General features: G+C 42.8%; 1 protein-coding gene across 2 annotated transcripts in view; it reads left to right on the top strand.

The window, feature by feature from the left end:
* Positions 1 to 26481, top strand: part of MERTK (MER proto-oncogene, tyrosine kinase) — a 132783-nt gene that overhangs the window by 83717 nt on the left and 22585 nt on the right. For both annotated transcript variants that reach the window (XM_034953551.3, XM_034953552.3), the window contains exons 8-13: positions 1262 to 1413; positions 12680 to 12833; positions 15762 to 15915; positions 19639 to 19724; positions 21551 to 21646; positions 22362 to 22442. In XM_034953551.3, coding sequence (XP_034809442.3) covers positions 1262 to 1413; positions 12680 to 12833; positions 15762 to 15915; positions 19639 to 19724; positions 21551 to 21646; positions 22362 to 22442 — 723 coding nt within the window. The remainder of the gene's footprint in view (positions 1 to 1261; positions 1414 to 12679; positions 12834 to 15761; positions 15916 to 19638; positions 19725 to 21550; positions 21647 to 22361; positions 22443 to 26481) is intronic.

Genomic DNA, 26481 nt, shown 5'->3' with positions numbered 1-26481 from the left:
ATAACATCACCTGCAGATTAAATTCCTGGAAATAAAATATTTGGTCAGAGAGCATATTATTTTCAATTTTAATAGCTATAGTTAAGTTATTCTCTCCCAAAAAAGACTGTAGTAATGATCTTGACTTGTTTCCCAAATTATTTTGTACACGTACACTCGTGCACACACACACACACACGCACTTTTTAAATGTGTTGACAGATTAGCTCTGTTCAGACTGTCAGTAACTTGCCTCTGGACTTTAAAATGGTGGCTGCATTCTGAGCTCAGCAGTGTTTCCTACCTTGTGCATCTCAAATGCCACCAAGCTGATCTCTAGCCGGCCATGTTAACTTTCTGCCCCACAGGTTTATGCTGGAGAACATTGTTCAAGTTGTGTCTGCTTCACTTCCCCAGGAGTCCAGAGCACCACCCACCCTACCTTCCCTGCCTTCTTCTTCTTTGCTATTTTACTTTAGGTGCTCATGAAATTTCCTTTTTTTTTTTTTTTTCTTTTGAGTTAGGGTCTTGCCCTGTCACCCAGGCTAGAGTGCAGTGGTGCAATTACGGCTCACTGCAGCCTTGACTTTCCAGGGTCAAGTGATCTTTCCTCAGCCACTCAAGTAGCTGGGACTACACACCTGTGCCATCACACCCAGCTAATTTTTTATTTTTAGTGGTGATTGGAGTCTCACTATGTTGTCCAGGCTGGTCTCAAACTCCTGACCTCAAGCAATCCTCTCCCTCTGGCCTCCCAAAGTGCTGGGATTATAGGCATGAGCCACCATACCTGGCCAACATTTTCTTCTTTTCTTTCTCTTTCTCTTTCTTTCCTTCTTTTCTTCCTTGCTTGCTTTTTCTGCCCAGGCTGAAGTGCAGTGGTATGATCATGTCTCACTGTAGCCTCAACCTCCTGGGCTCAAGGAATCCTCCTGCCTGTCTCCTGAGGGACTGGAACTACAGATGTGCACCAAGCAGTCAGCTAATTTTTTAGTTTTTTTGTTTTGTTTTGTAGAAAGGGTCTCACTATGTTCTGGCTGATATTTTCAACTTAAGAAATGAATTTCTAGGCTTCAGTAACCTAAAAGGGCTCACTTATTTAAAACTCATTGATATCTCAGTGAAAATCTTAGTTGAAAAGGTGAAAATGTGCTATAAGTCTTGGTCTCATTTGAGTGCTTTTCATAGAGCATTTGAAAACCAAACACTTGAAAACCCAGATGAGAATACATCTGTGTGTGCTTTGTGGTTCTTCATTCTTCTCTCCTTTTTTCTTTTGTAGCCCCATCAGTAGCACCTTTAAATGTCACTGTGTTTCTGAATGAATCTAGTGATAATGTGGACATCAGATGGATGAAGCCTCCGACTAAGCAGCAGGATGGAGAACTGGTGGGCTACCGGATATCCCACGTGTGGCAGAGTGCAGGGATTTCCGTAAGTCTAAACCCTAGAAGAGCACGATTAGTCATCTCCTTTCAACTTGCTGGTTTACTTCAGTTTTAGAAGCTTTCATTTGGTTTTGAAAAGACCTGGTGTGATTGAGTTAGGCAAGGCATCTTTCAGGGGAACATAAAGAATATAGTAAATATTAGAGGTGACTGAACAGTTACAAAATTCTAAGGAATCTTTTGGGGCTTTCCTCACTTACTCATTCATTAATTCATTCATTCTTTTACTTATTCATGAGATAGACATAGAATTCATCCTCTGTTATCACCTGACTTTTGCCCTCATGGAATTTAGGCTCTTATAGCATGACAGTGTGGACTACCCAAGTTGTAGCATTAGGTCAGGGAGCTACAGGGCTTAGCAGTCCAGCAATTCATGGCCTTTTGGAAATTTCATGGGACTTTGCAAAAGAAGAAGATAAGGGAATAACCTCATCCTCATAGAGAATGGCAAGAAGTAAGCAGACACCAAAGGAGGAGACCAAGCAAGCTCTCTGGCCAGCCTGGCACAGCTGCAGACAAGCCGAAATTAGACATCAGAATTACTGGATCAGGACATGCAGTCTGACACTACATAACACAACCAGGTGCATCAGCCAGGTGGCACAGGTTCCCTGCTCCACCAAGTCCCATTGGGCGATGTGATGTACCCACTTGGTGGATTGTGCACCTGAGGGTGCTAGGGTCAAGGGCTCAGCACCCTGTGTAGTGAGCAGCAAACAAGCTGATCCTCTGTGCAGCTGCACGGTCGTCATGCTGTGGCCACCTTGACCTACTTCACTGCCCACGTGACTAGCCCCAGCATGGCTCGGGGTTGGGGATGGTTAGGCCTTGCAGTTTGTCACACTCAGCAAGGATGAACAAAGATGCCTGGAGCCTGTGGCAGACTGCCTCTCCCAGAAAAGGTGGTACTTGAATTGGGCTTGTGTGTTAGTCAAGATTCTTTAGAGAAACAGCTAATTGAACATGTATGTATAGAAGGAGATTTATGATAAGAAATTGACTCATGCAATTACAGAGGCTGAGAAGTCTCACGATCTGCCATCTGGAAGCTGGAGACCCAGGAGCCAGTGGTGTAATTTAGTCAGAGTCTGAAGGCCTGAGAACAGGGGCAGTGGTGTAGATCTCAGTCCAAGGATAGGAGAGTACTGATGTCTCAGCTCAAGCATTCAGGCAGAAGAAAAGGGGAGAATTCCTCCTTTCTTTACCTTTTGTTCTTGTCAGGCCCTCAATGGATTGAGTGAGGCCCAGCCACACTGAAGAGGGCAGTCTGCATTATGAGTCCCCTGTTTCAAATAATAATCTCACTGGAAACACCTTCACAGACACACCCAGAAATCATGTTGAGCCACATAGCTGGGCACCTCTGTCACCCAGTCAAGTTGACACATAATATTAACCATCGCAGCTTAGAGTAATTTTGACAGATGAAATTTGAGGAGTCTCAGATGGGAAAAGATAACATGAGAGAAGGCACAACGTGGCAGCTTTAAGTTCTGACTCACTTGAAGGTCTGGAACATAACGCTTTTGTGAGAGCGAGGTGTGAGATGAAGCTGGATTGAGGAGTTCTGACCCTAAAATGCAGGGCCCTGAAAGTGAAGCCAAGGCAGGTAGAAATTTGTTGATAGCAGGGGAGCCAATGATAAGCATGAGCTCAGGAGCACAACTTGAGACTTACAGATCATGATGATGACCTAGATGATTCTCCTTTCATGAATAATTACATTGAGTTTGCTGATATAAGTAACCTTCCAACCTGCCTTCTTTCCACCAGAGCATATTTGCTGAGCACATTCCACTCTGGTCTTCCAAGACTGAGCAGGCAACTCAGCAGCAGGCTCCTGCCAGCTACAGAGGTTTTCTTGCTCCCTGAAAATGTATATCAGAATCATCCACAATGTTTATTTGGAATACCACTGTGTGCTTGGAACTGGGTAGGGGTATGGTAGGGGAGCATCAATATGTCAGGTAATTCCTGCCTTATAATCAATCTAAAGCTGGCAAGATCCTTTAGATTTTTGCTAAAGCTGGCAAGTTCAGTGAAGACTCTCTAGTGTAAGTACTGGTTTCATTTCACAGTGGCAAACAAAAGGCAAAGGGAATCTATGTGCGAAATAGTGGCTTCCTCCCCAAGTACCAGCCAGTGCCCTTCCAATGACTTTGCTAGGCATGACTCCAGTCAAACCCAGAGGGACATTTGATTTTGATTTCTATGAAGTCTAAAGACCACTGCTGTGATGTGAACCCTGGACCCAATACAGCAGCAGGAAAGGCAGCTGGGTGATGATGCCTGGGTGTGATTAGGTGGGCAGCTTCTAGACAGGTTCCCTTCCCACCTGGGAAAGGAAGAGAGTGGGGTATTGCTGCCTCCTTTTGTGACACAGAACATCCGTGGAAGGGCAGATGCACTGGTTTCATTATCAAGTCTGTCTCTTCTTTACTGTGATCATGGAAAGCATGCTTCTTCTGTGTTGCCATATTCCTGATCAATCTAACCCTAGTGACAGATTGTATTAGTCTGTTTTCACACTGCTAATAAAGACATACCTGAGACTAGGTAATTATAAAGAAAAATAGGTTTAATGGACTCACAGTTCCACATGGCTGGGGAGCCCTCACAATCATGGCAGGAGGCAGAGAAGGAGCAAAGGCACGTCTTACATGGTGGCAGGCAAGAGAGTGTGCAGGGGAACTCCCCTTTATAAAACCATAGGATCTCACGAGACTCACTGTCAAGAGAACAGCACGGGAAAACCCCGCCCCCATGACTCAATTACCTCCCACCAGGACCCTCCCATGGCGCTACAAGTCAAAATGAGGTTTGGGTGGGGACACAGCCAAACCATATAATAGATCCAAATTTTAGCTTCTTCATGGCATCTATATGGAGCATCAGATATAGATGCTGCATATAGAGATGAACAGGGTGAATGGGTGAGCAGATGCATCCACTGATGATGCTCAAGCTTTGTTGTAATCATTTTTAGCCACATATCATCCAGCATTTATCAAAACTGCCATTTTCTGAAAGGACACTTAAAATTTATTTTAATTTCCCTGCCTCAGTTTACCTATCAGGAAGCAGACTGTTGGAAGCAGTAGGTGATGGAAGTAGAGAAAAAGAAGGCTTAGAAGTCCATGTTGTTCTGCCTCATAGTAAATGATCATGGTATTAATTCATTTTAAGTACCAATCCTGCTTAAAAGTCACAGCTGCGAGAGAAGCAGCCTTTCCTTTTGTCTTTTGTCCCAAGGCATTTGTGCGAGGTGCCTCTGGATTAACTGCATTTCTCCATTGGCTGAGTTGCAGGAATCAAATGCCTCTTTGAGAGAAAGGCTTTTGTTCACAATGCTGAATGCTTGGTATAGCTATACTAAGCATAAAGGTTCAGTAGGAATTTTATCTTTCTCTATTTGGCAGAAAATAGTGATTACCAGCAGACACTTAGGCTGTCTAAAAACAAGCCAGTTTGTTTAAAGAGCTGCAGGTCATCCTTTCTCCTTCTACTTCTGGCATGGGTGAAAGCTGCTTTTCTGAAGGGGGCCTCTTGAGCCGAGGCGTTCTGAAGGGCAGCAATGATGAAAACCTTATGAATGACTGTGGCTGGAGAGCCTTGTGCACTAAATGCCATTAGCACTCAGCTAGGCTGTGCATTCTCATTGCCCTTTGTTCAGAACGGTCCCCTCTGCAGGGAGAACAGAACTGCCACAGTTAAGGCTGTGACCTTTCCAGTCACTTACCTCCTTAGGGATGCCAGATCATCCCAGTGAGATCATTTTATTATGCTTTACACTATATTTATGCATCATGACAGTCTTGTGACCACAAAGACACAGTGGCTCACTTTACTTTGGAAAACATTCTCTGATGCAGCTAAGTTTCAAGCTTATGATCCAAAACTAGGGACAAATAAGAACATGGAAGAAAGGCGGACCCTGGGAGTCCCCTGAAACCCACACCCAAAAGGAAGTTTAAGATGGTCTTGGCATCTGTCACTTTGATTTCCTTCAATTTCCTTCATCTCAGAAGGGCAAAGCTTAGACAAAACCTTGTCTCAAAATTATCCGTTCATTTTCATTTTTAGATAACTGATACTAAAGCTACTTCCTTATGCAGGACAGAGCAGTTGGATATTTTTGAAAGATATTTCTCATTATAACTGTAATTAAGGGTGGGGTTTTTCATGTGCATGCAGTTTCAGAACTTTCTTGGCAGTCGTTTTTCCTTGGCTTATCGCAGCTACACAGAAGACAGGTTTGTAGCTTTGCATTCCCACAGCAGTCATGTCACTTTCAGACTAAGAATCCTTTGATCTTTACTGAATGGATATTTATTATATCTCAAACGATGATACCTACCTTTTTTGTCCTATTTTTCTTGCGATTCCTTGCCTTCCAAATCAGAGTTTAAAATCCAAAGATAAGGAACAAATACAATGTGTTCTCTTTGAAGTTGGAGGCAGGTCTTGCTCGTCTTTGTACTGTCTGAACACAGGGCTTTGACCTTGCTTTGTAGGCATTTGTGGCACTATGGATTTGATGTGTGGGCCCAGCTGCACCATCTGAACCAGCTGGAGAATTTCTCTCCGTGAATGGGACAGTCTTCTATTAAGTGTGGACTAGTATTTCCCAACCCACCCTCATTCCCGTAAAGTGTCAGTGGATCTTCTGTGAAAAAAGAGTTCAGTGAGCAAATAGAATTACAAAATATTGCATATTATACCACCTTGAAGGCCCACCGTGTATACTGGCAAGTTCAAGCCTCTTTGAAGTTCAACAGAAAATAACTCTGTTTAACTTTGACCCAGAATCGCCTAAATGTTAGGCAGAGACACATTTTTATACGTGCGGTTTTTATGGAGTTTGTTGCTTTGGGTTTATTGCTCTAATGCTAGTTTACTCTTCGTTTTCAAAGGTATAGATCTTAGAAGGAAGTCTCATAGCAGAGATTATTATAGCCTTGAGACAGCATGATATATAGAACTAACTTTTTTTTTTTTTTTTTTATTTGAGACAGAGTCTCACTCTGTCATTCAGGCTGGAATGCAGTGGCACGATCTCGGCTCACTGCAGCATCTGCCTCCCAGAGAACCAAGTTCTTTGGAGACTCAGGGAAGCTGCAGTGTACTTGGCCCAAGACCTCAGCCTCCTAACAAGCTCCCCTAATGAGCAGAGCTGTGTGCCTGGATGTTGGCATGTGCCCACCGCCTCTTCCTGTCTCCTTTTCTCCCTCTTTCTCACTGTCAAAGGAGAGCAGAGCATTTGAACTGGTGTTGTCTTAAAGTATGAGGAATAGGCAAGGTTCTCATGGCCAGCCAGGGATCTGAACCTCTTCTGAAACCCAGGGATTGATCAAACAGGGTACATTTTGCCTGGAGGAGAAACTTAACATGGAGGTAAACTCCATGAGTAGGTCAAATAAGCTTCTTGGTTTGGGGAACTAGACAGCCTTGATGATTTTCTCTAATGCACTAAGACTTGAAAGATACCACAAGCTCAATTCTGTAAGAAGGTTTTGTATTTATTTACAGGGAAAGAAGACCCAACTGTAGCACCACCTTGAACATGATATAAGAATAATCATAGCCACCACTGATTACTGGCAGCATGCCAGATCGTGTACTATGTGTTTGACATAAAGGAACTCATTTAACCCTTAACTGTGAGGCCAGGCGTGGTGGCTCACGCCTATAATCTCAGCACTTTGGGAGGCCAAGGCAGGTGGATCACCTGAGGTTAGGAGTTCGAGACCAGCCTAGCCAACATGGTGAAACCCTGTCTTTACTAAAAATACAAAAATTAGCCCAGCCTGGTGGCGGGCACCTGTAGTCCCAGCTACTTGGGCAGCTGAGGCAGGAGAATCGCTTGAATCTAGGAGGCGGAGGTTGCAGTAAGCCAAGATGGCGCCACTGCACTCCAGCCTAGGGGACAGAGCGAGACTCTATCTCAAAAAACACTGTGAGAAAGATAATATGCTCAATTTTCAGTTGAGGAAACTAAAGCTCAGAGATGCTGGGTAACTGCCGCAGAGTCATAAAGGTGGGCTAAAAACCTCACTCCGACTGACTCCAAAACCAGGGCTTTTCAGAACCCCCCTACTCGTTCCCAGGCGCCCTTGGCTTTCTTCATAATACAGCCTCATTCAAATTCCACAGTGTGGCCTCTCCGTAGAAAGAAGGAAGAACAGGACGTGTTTTGAAGAGTTAGATGTGAGAGTTTTGTGTTGATACCTGTGAATTTGAAACCCCTTTGAACAAGTCACCTTTGTTGTTGTCATGAGACAGAAACTTTTATCTCATTGAGGTTATAGAATAGGCCAGAGTCTTAAATGCAGTTACCAGTTATAGGGTTGTGAATTCTTTTTTTTTTTTTTTTTTGACGGAGTCTCGCTCTGTCACCCAGGCTGGAGTGCAGTGGCGCGGTCTCCACTCACTGCAAGTTCCGCCTTCCAGGTTCACGCCATTCTCCTGCCTCAGCCTCCCGAGTAGCTGGGACTACAGGCGCCCGCCACCATGCCCGGCTAATTTTTTGTATTTTTAGTAGAGACGGGGTTTCACCGTGTTAGCCAGGATGGTCTCGATCTCCTGACCTCGTGATCCACCCGCCTCAGCCTCCCAAAGTGCTGGGATTACAGGCGTGAGCCACCACTCCTGGACGGGTTGTGAATTCTTATAAAGTAGTTGGGGATATTTAAGTCTTTTGATCATTGAAAACAAGTACCACCGCAGTTGCCCTGCCTAACTCTAATGCCACACATAGGATAAAAAACAAATTGACTTTCCAAAGATGTGTTATTACTTTTCTGACTGTCAAGATCCACTGTGTCTTATCTTACATGTAAGTAAAGTTGCAATCAAGTGCCATATTATAAATCTGATTTTATTACCAGGAAATGCTTTCAGATGTTTAAGTCCTTGAGGCTATGAACCTGGTGTTGGTGAAAAATGAAAACTCACTCAATGAAAAATATGCAGTTGGCCCGTGGCATACACCCCATGACCAGACCACCTCATGTCAGAGAAATGTCCCCAACTTATGTGATCTGTACCCTGACAGCACCAGAGATAATACACATGGGGTAGCGCCTGTGTGCATCTGATTTTAGTGGATTTCTCTGACAACTTGAAAAATCAGACTTAAATACTTGGGGATATGAATTGGGGCACACCGTTCTTTACATACTTGGCACCAAAACAGTATGGATAAATTACATCCATTTTAAAAAAACATGAATCATTTTAAAACTATATTTAAGTTTACCATTTAAGGATATCCTTAGAGAAAATTGTTAAACCTCTTTTAAAATATATGTCATATATCTTTCTAATCACTATGGCAACATTTATTATAATTCCACCCCTAAAATATGATAACCCTTGACCATCTCCAAAATGTGTGACTGATAAACACTGGCCAGCATCTTTGTCATATTTTGATATTCAGAATGATGGCAACGGCTATGATGCTGGCCATCATCGAACGGTGGGAGCATTTGCTCTGGGCCAGGCACTGTTACACATTTGTTAACTCACTTAGGAGAATAAGAAGTGGAAATTTAAAAAGTAACCTTTCTGGGGTTTCCTACTGAGTCATAGGCCCTAAGTGAGTAGACACAGGTTAAGTATCCGTTATCCAAAGTGTCTGGGGACCAGAAGTGTTTCAGATTGTGGATTCTTTCTGATTTTGGAATATTTGCATTATATTTACCAGTTGGGCATCCTAAATCTCAACTTATTTACTTAGCATTTCCTTTGTGTCATGTCAGTGCTCAAAAAGTTTTGGATTTTGGAACATTTCAGATTTCAGATTTTGGGATATGGGATGCTCAAACTGTATTATAGCCTACTTGAATGTTTATTTCCAAAAGAATAATTTGTTTTTGTTAGGGTTTCTATTCTTCTGTTCATTTAATTCTTTCCCAATCGTGTAATTCCTCTTATTTTGAGATGATTCTCTCATAAGTGAGGTATCATATTTGAGCCTGCAGCCAGAAGCAGGCCAGTGTTCCGCATCAGGCCGTGAGGCTTGTCCTTTGGAGGAACTGTCTACTGTGAAGCAGATGTGTTAGTTATGTCTCAGCAATGGCCTGAGTCACCAAACGGCTCCATGACCGTGGGGGTTTGGTCCATGGAGTTACTCTACCTGATGATTTTCTGCCCCGCTCCCAAATTAAACACAGAATGACCAACTAACTCATAATCAAAACTAGTTTGCAGTAAATACAATGCTCTATTTATGTTTTTTTGTTGCTTGTTTTGAAACGGAGTCTCAGGCTGTAGTGCGGTGGCGTGATCTTGGTTCACTGCATCCTCCGTGTCCTGGGTTAACACTTTTCTCCTGTCTCAGCCACCCGAGTAGCTGGGATTACAGGTGCATGCCACTACACCCAGCTAATTTTTGTATTTTTAGTAGAGATGGAGTTTTGCCATGTTGGCCTGGCTGGCCTCGAACCCCTGACCTCAGGTTATCTGCCCACCTCAGCCTCCCAAAGTGCTGGGATTACAGGTGTGAGCCACCTCGCCCAGCCCAATGCTGTATTTCTGAAAAAGATATCACGAGAATATTTTTAAAAAAGGTTAATTATTAATTTGTTCACTTAATTAACCAAGAAAAGTCTATGGCAAATCTCATAGACTCAGAGTCCAGTGGGGTAGAAAAACCAACATTCTTAACGGTCATATTTTCCCTTTCATCCCTTGTCTGGGGGTGTGATATTACGATATACTGTGTGTCTGGTTGTGTGTGTACACACACAATATATATATAATGTGTGTGGAGGGGAGCTTTCCATCCCGGGGTCCTGGCTTATTACTCCCATAGCCCTTGTTGTTTCCTAAGGGACTAAAACAACAAGCATATCTTTTGTTGAAGTATTGGCCTTTTGTCCTTGGTTTCTGAAGTAGCTTCAGAGCTTTAACGGTGAAAGACGGTCTTTTGCTATAATGTTTGGGCACTTTAGGCCTCAGAAAACAGAATCTCTCTTGCTGATCTTCTCCTGCCCTCCTTTCATGTACTCCTTTGTCTCCCCAAGGCAGGGCTCTAATTTTCCCCTGCCCTCATCCATAAAGAAATTCTTTGACCTACCTGATCTGATTAGAAGTCGTAAGACTCACATTTCGGAAGGAGTCCTGTTTCCATTCCCTGGAGGAAGGAGCCACGCACAGAGAGGCCAAGAAGAATCTGAACAGATAGGTCTTGTTGGGTTTCCTCGCTCAGTCTAATAGGACTAGACCATGCCTTTTTTGTCCAATCACAATTCTACATGGCTGTCAATCACGCCTATCCAATGGAGCCTCCATGAAAGGCCCATGAGGATGGGGTTCAGAGAGCTTCCAGGTAGTGGAATACGTGGAGGTTTCCAGAGGGTGGTGCACCCAGGGCGGGCATGAAAGCTCTGCACCCCTTCCCATGTGCCTTGCCCTGTATAGCTCTTCATCTGTATCTTCTGCAATATCCTTAATAATAAACCAGTGACCAGGCATGGTGGGTCACGCCTGTAATCCCAGCACTTTGGGAGGCTGAGGCAGGTGGATCACCAGGTCAAGAGATTGAGACCATCATGGCCAACATGGTGAAACCCCGTCTCTACTGAAAATACAAAAATTAGCTTGGTGTGGTGGTGTGCACCTGTAGTCCCAGCTACTCAGGAGGCTGAGGAAGGAGAATTGCTTGAACCTGGGAGGTGGAGGTTGCAGTGAGCTGAGATAGCGCTACTGCACTCCAGCCTGGGTGACAGAGCAAGACTCCGTCTCAAAAAAAAAAAAAAAGAAAGAAAAAAGAAAAAAATAATAAACCAGTGAATGTCTTTTCCTAAGTTCTGTGAGCCACTCTAGCAAATTAAACAAACTCAAGGAGGGGGTCATGGGGTCCCTGATTTATATAGCCAGCCAGTCAGAAGTACAGGTCAAACTACCTGGGGCTTGTGATTTGTGCCTGAAACTTGGGGGACTCTTGGGGGCTGAGCCCTCACCCTGTGGGATCTGACACTATCTCCAGATGATAGTGTTGGAATTGAACTGGGTTGGAGAATGCCCAGCTGGTGTCTGCTGTGGAATTGACTGATTGGTTTTTGGTAGGGAAAAATTCTCATACACTTCTTGGTGACCAGAGGTCACAGAAGTCTTCTGTGTTGACTCTTGTGGTGTGGGAGCAGAGAAAACCGCTTGTTTTTTTCTGCAGGGGGCATTTCTGGGCCATGATGTCCACTGCCTGTTTAAATTTAGAAACAGTCTCTGGATGGCCAACCCAGGTGCCCCCTTGGTCATGAATGATGGACTGCTCTCTACTTAAGGGTTGAGATGGTTCTATCCTTCACCATTGCTAGGAAAGTGACTGGCTTGAGAGTGAGTGACCAGGAAATAAAGTTACCAATAGCACTGCCTTTGCTGTTCATTGATGACCTGTGACATCTGTGACCTGTGACATCTGTGACCTGCATGACCTGAGATCTCTTTCTGTCTCTGAAATCAAATTTCCAAAATTCAGAGATAAAGACATGTTCCTAGAACTTCATTTCAGCTTTCACAACCCCTACAATTTCCATTTGAAAAGCCGGCCCAAACACAAAATTAGTTTCCTACGCCAGAGAACATTATGATTACAGAGGTTTGGAAAAGGGGAGGAAGGTGTTGTATAAACCCTTAGTTCTGGTTATTTTTTTCCCTTTATTTGAATGACAGTGACTTTAAAATAACATACACATAAAAGTAAAACCAGAGTTTTGAAAATTGAGCAAGTTGTACATTTGTCACACTGAAAGAAAAAAAAAAGTGTCAGTGCCCTCTTCCAGGTAGATTTTAGTCAAAATTCTAATAATTTCAAGGAATAGGAGGCCACTCATGCTGGTTCAAGGGCAGGTGGCAGGTGGACAATGTCAAGGGACAGTGTGACTGGCATATTGTGCTGTGGGTGGTTCTGAGGATCGAGGGCTTGAGGAGTCAGGCTTGCTCTACCGTCTGGGTGCATCTGCTACGTGCTCCCTCTCTTCCAGAAGCTTCTTTAGGACCACTCTAAGTGCCATGCCCTCATGGCCCTAGCTTGCCAATGCCCCCCAAAACTTGATGTTACATCCTGTCCCTACCTGACTTTTGGTTCCATTGGCCATGGCCTGAGTGACAAAGGAATGCTGTGGAAGTGTGGCTTCTGGCCTCGGACGTGGGCGAGATGGCTTCCCTCAGAAGGAACTGTAGATGCACCTGCAGTTTGCCCAGACCTCAGTGTTTTCATTTCCTCTCTTCCTCTCTGTCTCCAGAAAGAGCTCTTGGAGGAAGTTGGCCAGAATGGCAGCCGAGCTCGGATCTCTGTTCAAGTCCACAATGCTACGTGCACAGTGAGGATCGCAGCCGTCACCAAAGGGGGAGTTGGGCCCTTCAGTGATCCAGTGAAAATATTTATCCCTGCACACGGTGAGAGCTATACCCAGTAAGGGCTGATAGGAAGTGATGGTCCAGGCAGTGCACAGATTGCCAGAAAGTAACCTGGGGGATGGATGGCTGATTAAAGAATGAAAAATAAGGCTGGGCTTATCTCAACACTTCAGGAGGCAAAAGCAGGAGGAGTTTGAGACCAACCTGGGCAATGGGCAACATAGTGAGACCCTGTCTCTACAAAAAATATATGTATTTTTAAAATTTGCTGGGCATGGTGGATCATGCCTGTTGTCCCAGCTACTTGGGAGGCTGAGGTGGGAGAAGTGCTTGAACCCAGGAGGCAGAGATTGCAGTGAGTTACGATCACACCACTGTGGTCTAGCTAGGTAACAGAGTGAGACCCTGTCTCAAAAAAAGAAAAAAAAAAAAAAGAAGGGAAAAATAAGAATCAAAAATAATTTTTCCAATGATAAAGATATGATATGATAACATGCTTTACAGAACTGCTGATACCTATAGGTCCCTCCTGTAGTTACTATTAATGGTAATAACTTACTTGGAAGATTAGTCTTTTCAGATGCCAACTTTGGCTTTACTTATTGAACTTAGTTGCAATGATGTATACTGTACATGACTGAATTTTAGACAGGCAATATAGCTAACCCTTAGCTGTCTACAATTGGGACAGCTTATTTGCTGTTGCTTGTTTTGCTGTGTTTGAAACAGTACTGCTTTGCCATGTTTTTACCCATTCAAGCCTTGGGTAACATGCTTTGTGCTTTGGTCTGCACGGAACATGAAATATTTCCTATGGAAGCCATCCTCAGACTGCCCTGGGCCCACGGAGCTAAATGCCCAGCCATGCGTGTTGGCTTTTGCATGTTGCTGGAATGTCCTTTGGCACGGTGCCACTGTGGTACCCCAAGTGAACCAAGTGCTTTGCTCACTCCATAACCCAATGGACCCACCTTTGTTTGACTCTCACCTGCCCTAGGTTGTTTAATGTTAAACGGCTGTCATAAAGTCCATGCATAGGCATCTAGATCAGTGTGCTTATACATTAAGTTTTTGCCAAACATGACCTTTGTACCCAATAGCAGACAGAACTTGTGAGCAAATGATTGAGTTCCCACCTGTCTGTTCCCAGTGACCCTGAAACTTGCTCTCCCTTTTGGTGCTGAAATGGAACCATATTACGTTCCTGCAGCACATAGGCACAGTTTCTGGGAAACATTAGTAACTGGTGATGGGGAGGCAAGATGTGTCTACCTGGTAGAAATTCAACGACCCTGAGATTCTGGCTGGACGCAGTGACTCACGCCTGTAATTCCAACACTTTGGGAGGCCAAGGCAGGCAGATCACTTGAACTCAGGAGTTCAAGACCAGCCTAGCCAACATGGTGAAACCCCATCTCTATCTAAAATAACGACAACAACAAAAATTAGCAGGGTGTGGTGGCATGCGCCTGTGGTCCCAGCTACTTGGGAGGATAGCTTGAGCCCAGGAGGTGGAGGTTGCAGTGAGCCAAGATCACACCATTGTACTCCTGGCTGGGTGACAGAGTGAGGCCCCCATCTCCAAAACAAAACAAAACAAAACAAGAACAAAGACAATGAGATTCTGATTCTAAAGGGACAGCTTTAAAAAATCGGAGTTTAGGCTGGGCGCAGTGGCTCATGCCTATAATCCCGGCACTTTCGGAGGCCGAGGCGGTTGGATCACTTGAGGTCAGGAGTCCCAGACCAACCTGGCCAACGTGGGGAAGCCATGTTTGCTATGCAGGCAGTCCTTACCTTGCAGGGCTCCAGTATGCACAAATTTCAATTACCACGGTTAAATAACACCCATTCCCCAAAAATATAGTTCAAATTTTAGTTACCATTCTATATTAACCATAATGGCATAAAGCATAAACTCGGGCTGCTGGCTCTTCAGGCCACCAACCATCGTAGAAATAACAGATGCACATCCTATCATGACCAACGGCATCATTTCTTTCAAAGTCTGTTGTGATTGGTCACTGCGCCTTTGTCATTCTTTTTGTGCCCACCTTGCGGAGACATGTGGCTGTGTTGCCTCCTTGTCTCCCAGGGACAAACCCACATGACATTTTACAGAAATGGGTAATTGAAAGAGGGAGTTGGTGAACAAAGGTAAAAGTGCAGTAAAGAAATGCAAAGTGATAGTGTTCAACGTAAAATTTGAATTGAATGCAAGACTGTGGGAAGTTGATAACTGCCCCCGCTGATAAACTTCAGATGTGAACCAGCGGTCCTTAGTGAAGGTGAACTTATGCACATACATCAAGAGGTTGTGACAAAAAGGTTGAAAATGTCCCAGAGAAAGCGACACTGTCAAAAAACAGCATTGAAGGAATACTGGGAGATATTTTACAACATTGAAAGAACAAAAGCTAAAACATTAGCAGTCGATCCAAACTTAGAAAGGAATGTGACAATTCTTCGAAACAGAGAAACTATATTTTCTCTGTATCATAAGTTACATGACTAGAAGGCAAACTATTTAACCTACTCTCGATCTTTTTTTACAAAGAAATGACACTTTAATTTTTCATGTTTCTAACATTTTAAACTACAGTAGAAGTAAATATTAGTTGTAATTTTGTTATTTTCTTGTACATGTATAACGACATGAGTTTTCTCATTGATTTTAAAATTACTATTTTTAATTAATAATTGAAAAATTGTATATACCTGTGGAGTACAGTGTGACATTTTGATCTGTGTATATGTTGTGGAATGAGTAAATCAAGCTAGTTTCCCATCAGTTATTAAGATCTCTTCGCATGGTCTCAGCTTACACAAAGTGAGGCCTGCCTATATTTGTAGGTTATAAAAGATTTAACTGAGTTCTGAAAGCTTTGACTATTTGTTCTTCCCTGTTACAAGCCAGTGTTTCTCATATATTTCAAACCCATGATTGGTCTATTGGTATTTCACCAGGTTGGGTAGATTATGCCCCCTCTTCAACTCCAGCGCCTGGCAACGCAGATCCTGTGCTCATCATCTTTGGCTGCTTTTGTGGATTTATTTTGATTGGGTTGGTTTTATACATCTCCTTGGCCATCAGAAAAAGAGTCCAGGAGACAAAGTTTGGGTAAGTCTCCCAGCTAAAAATGTTTGCCCACTGGTATTGACAAGGTTGTTATACCAAGTGATTATGCCTTTCCTGTTGGGCCAGCTGCTTACATTGCTCCCAGATGGCTGCCCTGCCTTATGCATACCCTGGGCTCAGGCAGCTTCCTGACTTACGCCATGGTCTACAGAAGCAGCTGCCAGCAAAAGCCAGCCCTGAAAAGGGTTCCTTTACAGAGAAGAGTATCAGTAGGCCTTTGCTACTCAAACTGGGTTGCTGTTAAGTGAGGACTTTTATTAGAAGCCTTAAAAATAGGCCGAGTGCGGTGGCTCACGCCTGTAATCCCAGCACTTTGGGAGGCCAAGGCAGGCGGATCACTTGAGGTCAGGAGTTTGAGACCAGCCTGGCCACCATGGCAAAATGTCATCTCTACAGAAAATACAAAAATTAGCTGGGCATGATGGCACACGCCTGTAATCCCAGCTACTTTAGAGGCTGAGGCACAGGAATTGCTTGAACCCAGGAGGGTTGTTGGCAGGTTGGAGTGGGACAGAATGAGTGAGGGGTGTATGGCTATACTTTGGAGGGGGCTGAGCCTCCCTCTTTCATTGCTCCACCTTCAGAATGCTACTAGAACATCCCACTCGCTCCAAGACTTGCCATAGGCGTGGGAAGGGCTTAAGATTGGCAGCCAGGCTACCCTTTATTTGTGTTCATCCCAGTCTTAGGGGTCAGTTACTTTAGTCTTTATAAGCCTATTCTTACAATTGTTATACCTTAGTATGTGAATTCTAAGAATGACTATTTTAAAGAAGTGGACAAAATCTGATCTAAATCTTGAACATATAATTGACTAAAATACATCCCAGGATCTTGGTGTGACATGTGGGTTCATCATAAAACAAGTACAGAGAACCTCTGCAGAAGCTGCAAGAGTAGCTCATTAATATGTATTAAAGGCCTGCTAGGCACTGGGCACTGCGGTAGCCTAGAATACAGTGGTGAACAAAATCCTGCCCTCGTGGGTTTCACAGTTCATGGGGAGTCAGGCAGTAGTCAAGCAATCACAAAATAGATTAAAAATGGCAACTGTAATACATTCTATATAAAGGGGTAAGAATGTGTCAGAAAAATTTGGCTGCAGTAAGAAAGTCAGAGAAGGCCTTTGTGCAGAAGTGGCTGACACCAGAGCTAAGATCTGAAGAAAGAGCAGGTATTCATTAGATGAGAGAGAAGAAGAGCATTCCAGCCAGAAGGAGCAGCACATGCCACATTACCAAAAAGTGGGGCTGCTGAGTACAGCAAATATATTAACAAGATTACAATACTATTTCAAATATTTAGAAATAAAACTATTTCCAGGAACCATTAAACTCAGCAGAAGCTTAAAACAAATGAAAGACTTGTAACAGGTTATTTTTATCTATGCCGAAGTCAGTTCCCATGGATCCTTACTACAAGATCTATTCATTTGTTCCTTTTGTAAAACCACTTTCCAGCTCATTTTTAAATGAAAATACTTTTATTTTTACTTATAAAAGTAACATTATATTTTTTTAAAAATCAGATTATATCGAATAGTCAAAAGGAGAAAGTGAGGCCCATTTCAGGCCCATAGATGGTGTTGGTTGCTATTTTGGCATACGTCTTTCCAAGTGCTTTGCTTTGTGTACATCAGTATTTTTTTCAAAATTGTGTTATCTCTTTAAAATAATCTATGTACCTAAGGTAACTTGAGATTAAATCTGTAATCTAGACTTTCTAATTCATAATACTTTCCCACCAATTAGTCTAAAACAGTGACTAAATGGATTATTAAAATAGACTTCATTTTTTATTTTTAAAATTAATTTATTTTTTTGAGACATGATCTTGCTCTGTCGTCCAGGCTGGAGTGCAGTGGTGCATTCATGGCTCACTGCAGCCTTGTCCTCCAGAACCCAAGTGATCCACCCATCTCAGCCTCCCGATTAGCTGGGACCACAGTCACATACCACCATGTCTGGCTAATTTTCTTACTTTTTATAGAGAGGAGGCATCTCACTTTGTTTCCCTTGCTGGTCTTGAACTCCTGGGCTCAAGTGATCCTCCTGCCTCAGCTTCCCAAAGTGCTGGGATTACAGGCATGAATCCCAGCCTTATTTTTTAGAACAGTTTTAATTTTACAGAAACATTGAGAAGATAGTACAGAGATTTCTCATATGCTCCATACCTAGTTTCCCCTATTATTAACAGCTTACATTATTAGTGTCACACGTGTCCATGTAAAGAGACCACCAACAGGTTTTGTGTGAGCAATAAAGCTTTTTAATCACCCGGGTGCAGGTGGGCTGAGTCCGAAAAAGGAGTCAGCAAAGGGTGGTGGAATTATCATTAGTTCTTATAGGTTTGGGATAGGCAGTGGAGTTATCCAATATCCAATATCCACTGGAGGACCAATTTTTTGTAGGCAGGGGGTGGATCTTGCAAACTACATTCTCAAGGGTGGGGAGAATATTACAAAGTACCTTCTCAAGGGTAGGGAGGGTGTATCATACAAAGTACATTCGCAAGGGTGGGGGAATACCACAAAGTACATTATCCCAAGGGCAGGGAGGGTGTATTGTCACAAAGTCAATTGATCAGTTAGGGTGGGGCAGGAACAAATCACAATGGTGGAATGTCATCAGGTAAGGCAGGAACTGGCTATTTTCACTTCTTTTGTGGATCTTCGGTTGCTTCAGGCCATCTGGGTGTATACGTGCAGGTCACAGGGGATATGATGGCTTAGCTTGGGCTCAGGGTCCTGACAATTAGTACAATACATTTGTTACAGTTAATGAGCCAATATTGATCCATTGTCATTAACTAACATCTCTACTTTCTTGAGATTTCCTTAATTTTCACCTAATGTCCCTTTAGTGTTCTGGGATCCCTTCCAGGATGCCACATTTTACAGTCAGTCGTCACATCTCCTTAGGCTCCTCTTGGCTATGGCCATTTCTTAGACCTTCCTTGTCTTTGATGATCTTGCCAGTTTTCAGAAGTGTTAGTCGGGTGTTGTGTAGGATGCCCCTCTATTGCAATGTGTTCGATGTTTTGCTGATAATGAGCAGGGGTTATGGGTGATTGAGAGGAGGAGCACAGAATTAAAATGCCATTGTCATCACTTCTTATCAAGGGTGCATATTAACATGATTTATCACTGTTGGTGTTGACATTGATCACCTGGCTGAAGTAGTATTTGCTGGGTTTCTCTACCATGAAGTTATTTTTTCTCCCTTTCCCTACTGTTCTTTGGAAGCAAGTCACTATGCATAGCCCATATTGACAGCATGAGGGTTTAACTCCCTCCACCCCTTACTAGCTACATAAAATATTTGGAATTCTTCACCACAGGAGATTGGTGTCTTTTCTTCCGTTCATTCATTCAATCATATTTTCATAAGTATAGACTTATGGATATTCATTTTATACTCATAGTCTAGTATTACTTTAGTTTCTTGCTCAGACTGTTACAGCTTTGGCCACTGGGAGCTTATCTGTTATTCTCTGTTCTTGGCGGTACCTGGCTAGAGTAGTTTCAATATTGCCAAGTAAGTCTAAAATAAATCAAAGGAAAGAAACACGTTTCTTCTAGGGGGAAAGCTTTTGTTGTAGAAGAGCCCATTGAAAAGCGGAAGCTCTGTAGCATCCTTGTGGAATCAGTGCCTGCCCCAGTAGCCCTGTTTTTATAGTGAAGTATCTTTGTTTTCATTCACCCAGGAATGCATTCACAGAGGAGGATTCTGAATTAGTGGTGAATTATATAGCCAAGAAATCCTTCTGTCGGCGAGCCATTGAACTTACCTGTAAGTTGACTTTCATTTCCCTTTTTGGCAAAAGTTAAAATAGTTGAGAACAAAGAAGGATCAATAGACAGATTTCTAACAAAAGCCAAAGATGTCGAAGAAGAATGGATATTTTTAATGTACAAAATGTCTTTAAAAGCAGCAAGTAGATAGCCAGACATTGCCATGCACAGCTCTGTGGGCTAATTTACTGCAATCAGGAGCTTGACCTGGGGTTAAAAGGACTCACAATGTCATGAAATGTGGCAGAAAAGAGGAACCTTCTAGGGCGACAGAAGATGGGTAGAGGCCAGGGATTTAAAGAAAACTTCTAACTAGCGAACATAATCTCAAGCCTCATTTCCTGTTTTCCTGGCAACCAACTCCGAGGATGATTTGCCAACATGCTTTATGGTAATTATGGTTTGAGCTTTGCTGAATCAGAGAGTGGGGGCTTCTGGTTTAAACAGCGGAAATAAACAGACACTAGTGTTCCTGAATAATTTCAGAAAAAGTATAGAAAGGACATGCAAATATTAACAAATTCATGCTTCTGGATGTTTGCCCCCAATAAAGAAAATACATAAGAATGACAGAATACAGGTTGCTATGAAGTAGAAACTTGCTTGGTGTAGAATATTATTAATTTCTTTACCTTTCTGGTCTGTAAGTTTTGACTTTTAGATAGCCTCAATTTTTTTTTTTAATTTAAAATTTTAAAATATGTCACTTAGACCACTTTCTTTCCTTTATTGGAGAACCACTGGATAAAGTTTTTTCTCTGAGAACTAATGTGTCCTAGTTATCCACATTTTTTTGATCTTTCAAGAGCTTGTTCATGCCTTAACTGTGGTCCAGACTGAATCATTTGCCAAGAGTTGTTGAACTGGTCTCCTTCTGGTTAATTTCTCTTGTTGCCAACACGACTCATCTATTATATACCTTACTATATTATATATTTTATTATAGAAAAATCTTTTTCTCCAATTCCTCAAAGTGCTCAATTTAGCCCTTGCTATGCTGTTATAATAGGTTTCATATACAGTATGTAAAATAAGAGCTTATTCTCTAGATGTTTCCTGTGGTTTGTGAGACTCCGTCCATGGCATGGGAGGGTAGGGGACGTGTGGTTCTTTTGTATACTGTAGTCAAGGGTATAATATTAATAGTAAAGAATTCACCAGAAAGTACCTATTGACTTATCTTCCTTACCCCTTTAAGTCAAAGGCAAATCACCCCTACATGAATCTGATTACCGGCTGCTGCTACCACACAACAGAAAGAGAAATGTGGTTCTGATTTTTGTAATTCTTCAGAATTAACCTTGCCCTGAAGGATTCATTATACTTAGTTTAATCATTCTAAAGTATGAAATTTTACTACTGGCATTTTTGGGAGAGAAATAATAGATACAAAATGAAAAAAGGGGCCGGCTATGGTGGTTCACACCTGTAATCCCAGCACTTTGGGAGGCCGAGGTGGGTAGATCACTTGAGGTCAGGAGTTCGAGACCAGCCTGGCCCAGATGATAAAACCTGTCTCTACTGAAAATATATAAATTAGCTGGGTGTGGTGGTGCGTGCCTGCAGTCCCAGCTACTTGGGAGGTTGAGGCACAAGAATCGCTTGAACCCAGGAGGCAGAGGTTGCAGTGAGCCAAGGTTGCACCATTGCACTCCAGGCTGGGCAACAGAGCTAGACTCTGGCTCAATAAATAAATAAATAAATAAATAAATAAATAAATAAATAAGGAATGTTTTATTATACAGGACTTTATTTCATTTTAATTATCAAGTGAAAGAAAACACGCTGACAATTTTTGTACATACTATGTTACTCCTTTTTCAGTACATAGCTTGGGAGTCAGTGAGGAACTACAAAATAAACTAGAAGATGTTGTGATTGACAGGAATCTTCTAATTCTTGGAAAAATTCTGGGTGAAGGTAAGCAATTTAAAGTAATCCTTTTAAAATGTGGGATAAGAAGGTAGCAGTTTAGAATAATTCTTTAACATATATTTATTAAATAAAATAGCATCTCAGGACTCTGAGTTATACTATGGATAGTTATATTTTATTATTTAAAATGATAGACTATTGATTTTTGAAACTCAGATCTGGCAAATGAAAAGATTCTCTTCAATGCCTAGCACATACAGGTCCTTGAAAAATATTAATTTTCTTTCTTCATTGAAAAGCATGTAATTCATGATTAGTTTCCTATGTACTTTAAGTTTATTCCTCTAGTTCTTAAGTTCATTGTTCTTGGCACCTTTCTAATTAGGAACAAAAATGAAAATACGTATTTAACTTGTTAAGTTGTTCTTAGGATGAATGATAATGGTATTAAAAGTTTGTGCTTTAAAAACTTCAATAATATTTTTCATGTTCTCTTCTAAGTGTCTTGGATTGGTTATAATGCTTAATAAAGTGATGAGCAAAGGTAGGCCCAAGCCACCCAAGCTCGTGACAAGCAGGAGACTAGAGCGTGGCGCATCACCCTGGTTTGCGATGTGGGTGGCCTGGGCAGGCTCTGCCTGGCTGCCCGTGGGTGAGTTGCTCTCATACCACATGAAACCAGCAGCTCTGGCACTGTAGCATTTCTGTGGTCAGGGAAGAGTTTGCACAGTGTCCATACAGGTGTTCTTTCACTTCACAGGAGAGTTTGGGTCTGTAATGGAAGGAAATCTTAAGCAGGAAGATGGGACCTCTCTGAAAGTGGCAGTGAAGACCATGAAGTGTGAGTTATCAGTGATGAATCCCATTCTTCTAGGGTGGGCAGTTGCTTCAGTATTGGGTGCTCCATGAGGCCATATGTCACAATCTCAGTTGCCAGTGGGCCAGAAGGCAATGTGGAACACTGGTCACCAAGGGGGACTTACTTTAATGAGCTCTTCATGCATGCATTACATATTCTTTATACTCAAGGCAATAACATTTTTTATTTTTACTAACTCCTGCATGCCTATGCATACATACTGTCTGTCTTGCTCTCTCTCGTTCTCTCACTGTCTCTCTTTCTCTCACTCTCATCTAGTACAGCTAACAACTCCAAAGTAGAGCATCAGTTGCTGAGGCAGGGGTGATCTAATAGCAACATCTGACCCCAGGGGTTGTTCTGGCCGGCCTGTCTAGTGTGGTGGGGCCACTTCCTCATTTGAGGATGATTGCATGGCCCTGAGGAAGCTGCGGGCTGCCTGGCAAGTAAGTTCCCCAGAAAGAGGAGAAATATTTGGTCAAGGCATATGAAGAGTTGCTATCATAAGCTAGAACTTCCAAGCAAGCTGGGAAGAGAGCCAGCAGTGGGGCAGGGAGGGTCCTGTAAGTCACAGCCAAGAACCTGCTTTATCCTGCAAGGAGTAGAGTCCTAACCAGCCGGGCACGGTGGCTCACGCCTGTAATCCCAGCACTTTGGGAGGCTGAGGCGGGCAGATCACAAGGTCAGGAGTTTGAGACCAGCCTGACCAACTTGGTGAAACCCCGTCTCCACTAAAAATACAAAAATTAGCCGGGCGTGGTGACACACACCTGTAATCCCAGGTGACTGAGGCAGGAGAATCACTTGAACTCGGGAGGCGGAAGTTGCATTGAGCCGAGATCACACCACTGCATTCCAGCCTGGGTGACAGAGTGAGACTCCGTCTCAAAAAAAAAAGAGTCTTAACCAAATGAAGAATAGAGCAGGTTAAATTCCAGAAAGTTCACTTTGATGTCAGTGTGGAGGAGAACAAATTACAGTGTTGACAAAAATAGTGGTAGATGCCAGTTAGGACACTCTAAAATCTATGCAGTCTAGGCCCTCTCAAATACTTTTTTTTTTTTTAATTGAGATGGAGTCTCACTGTGTCACACAGGCTGGCATGCAGTGGCGCCATCTTGGCTCACTGCAGCCTGTACCTCCTGGGTTCAGGTGATTCTCCCGCCTCAGTCTCCTGAGTAGCTGGGATTACAGGCACCCACCAACATGCCTGGCTAAATTTTTGAATTTTTAGTAGAGAAGATGGGGTTTCTCCATGTTGGCCAGGCTGGTTTCGAACTCCTGACCTCAAATGATCCACCTGCCTTGGCCTCCCAAAGTTCTGGGATTACAGGCATAAGCCACCTCACCCAGCTTAAAATCTATATAGTTAAGGAAACTATAGTGACTTGCTGACTTGTCTAATTGAAATAGCTAGAAAGGGGGCAGGTTGTGCTGGGCTTCTTCATTACCATAAGATGACCAGATTTCACTGGCAGAGCAAGGCAGCATTTCCTCTCCATGTCCTTCTTCCAGGAAGTGCATTTCTGGAGCTGGGGCCACACAGCTGTATAAGTTTGATTCTATAGGTGTCTGGCTGGGCATGGCCTATCACTGGGGAACTTAGAAAATAGGTCGTGGTCACGTGGCATTTCACCCAGTCTTCATCATGAATCATGGATGGAGATTATTTGGTGCTCAGTTTGTCAATATTCTTGATGTTGCTTCCTTATTAACCCCTTGTACCTATTCAATATATTTTTGATCAGGGAATAAAGTAAAATTGGATTCTTCCTAAAATTTAAATCCACTATTTACTGGACATTAAAGCATAAGTTAGATTATAAGCATGTACTGAGACTCTTAAATGAAAAGGCTGAAGTTTATTTATTTTTTTCTTTTTGAGACAGAGTATTGCTCTGTCGCCCAGGCTGGAGTGCAGTGGCATGAACTCGGCTCACTGCAACCTCTGCCTCTGGGTTCGAGCAATTCTTCTGCCTCAGCCTCCTGAGTAGCTGGGATTACAGGCATGCACCACCATGCCTGGCTAATTTTTATATTTTTTTGTAGAGATGGGGTTTCACCATGTTGGCCAGGCTGGTCTTGAACTCTTGGCCTCAAGTAATCCTCCCACCTCGGCCTCCCAAAGTGCTGGGATTACAGCCGTGAGCTACCACGCCTGGCCTGGAGGCTGAAGCTTAATTCAGCTATAAAAAGGAACCACAATAACCAACTAGTCACATGAACCGGTACTTTTTCTTTTTAAGTAGACCATAATGACTAATATTTATGTAATACTCACTGTTAGCCAAAGGACATTGCAGTTATTCCTGTATTTCATCAGGACAACAGGAAGAGAAAATGAACATAACTAAAAAGGAGGTTCAGGAACTAGCCCCCAGAAACTAAAACACCCTGAAGTTAGAATACTCACTGGAGCTGAACCAAGCACTGAGCCATATTCTGCACCGTTCCTGCCTCTTGTATGATTTTATCTGAGCCTCACAGTGCATCTGTGGGGAGTCCTTCCATAATCCCTATTAGGGATATAAGGCAGGTATATTAGGAGGCCTGGTGGGAGGAGCTGGGCCTGGAGCCCACTTTTTCTCTGGCTTGACTCTGCAGTTATTTAATTTCATTAGGGTAAATTGCATAGGGATTACACCCCTGCTAATTGTCAAAGATTGAGAGTATAATCTCTAGCTTCAAAATCCCCAGGCTCAGCTACTTTTACCTGCAGGTTGGACCCCTGGGGAATAGTCTGCAGGCAGAGCCCTACCCCTCTATTCCCCCACCTGGTTGTTTGCAGCAAAAGGAATAGGTGAGGGCAAATTTTTGCAGATGTATAGATTTTCTTTTAATTAGAAAAATTTTTTAATTTTTCTAAATTTCCTTCAGTAGAAAGAAGATCAATATATATTAAGCCCATAGGATGGTATAGACACTGCATTAGATGCCCTCATGCATGATTTTAATCAGTAGTTTTACCCTGTTAACGCAAATTCCCTAAGGCAAGCCAGACTTTTTGTTTTATTTGTTTGTTTTTAATTGTGGCAACATATACATAATATAAAATTTACCATTTTAACCATTTTAAGTGTACAATTCAGTGGTATTAAGAACCATATTCATAATGTTATACAACCATCACTACCATCCATCTCCAAAACTTTTCTTTTCTTTTTTTCTTTGAGACGGAGTCTCGCTCTGTCGCCCAGGCTGGAGTGCGGTAGCACGATCTCAGCTCACTGCAAGCTCCGCCTCCCGGGTTGAGGCCATTCTCTTGCCTCAGCCTCACAAGTAGCCGGAACTACAGGCGCCCGCCACCACGCCCGGCTAATTTTTTGTATTTTTAGTAGAGACGGGATTTCACCTTGTTAGCCAGGATGGTCTCGATCTCCTGACCTCGTGATCCACCCACCTCAGCCTCCCAAAGTGCTGGGATTACAGGCGTGAGCCACTGCGCCCGGCCCCAAGACTTTTCATCTTGCAAAACTGAACCTCTACACCTACCGAACAATGACTCCCCACTACCCTCTCTTCCCAGCCCTGGCAAGCACTATTCTATTTTCTGTCTCTGATTTTGACTCTCTAGGTACTTCATGTAAGTGGAGTCATAGAGTATTCATCCTTTTGTGACAGGCTTGTTTCACTTAGCATAATACAGAATTTTAAATGTCTCTCAAGCCAGTTTAATTCAAAAAATTTGGTATGAAAATGCATCCAACTCACAAGGCGTGGTTGAGGAACCAGACTTGCAGGACATACAACAATAGAAACAGAGAGGTGTGGGGTTCTTTCTTTTTTTAAAAAAAGCAAATATAATTGCAACAGATCAGTTAGAATTGTTTGTTTTGGTGTTGGGGGTTTTTTTTTGGAATTTTTTTTCTTTACCATTAGACTTTAACTTTGTAGAGCAGTTTCAGGTTTGCAGAAAAATTGGGCAGAAAGTACAGAGAATGCCCATAGGTCCCCTCCTGACACACATAATTTCTCCTATTATTAATGTCTTTTATTAGTGAGCTGCATTTTTTGCAATTGA

Source organism: Pan paniscus, chromosome 12 (assembly GCF_029289425.2).
Source record: "Pan paniscus chromosome 12, NHGRI_mPanPan1-v2.0_pri, whole genome shotgun sequence".
Lineage (NCBI taxonomy): Eukaryota > Metazoa > Chordata > Mammalia > Primates > Hominidae > Pan > Pan paniscus.
Note: the sequence above shows the minus strand (reverse complement) of the source record. Positions and strands in the feature narration are given on the sequence as shown.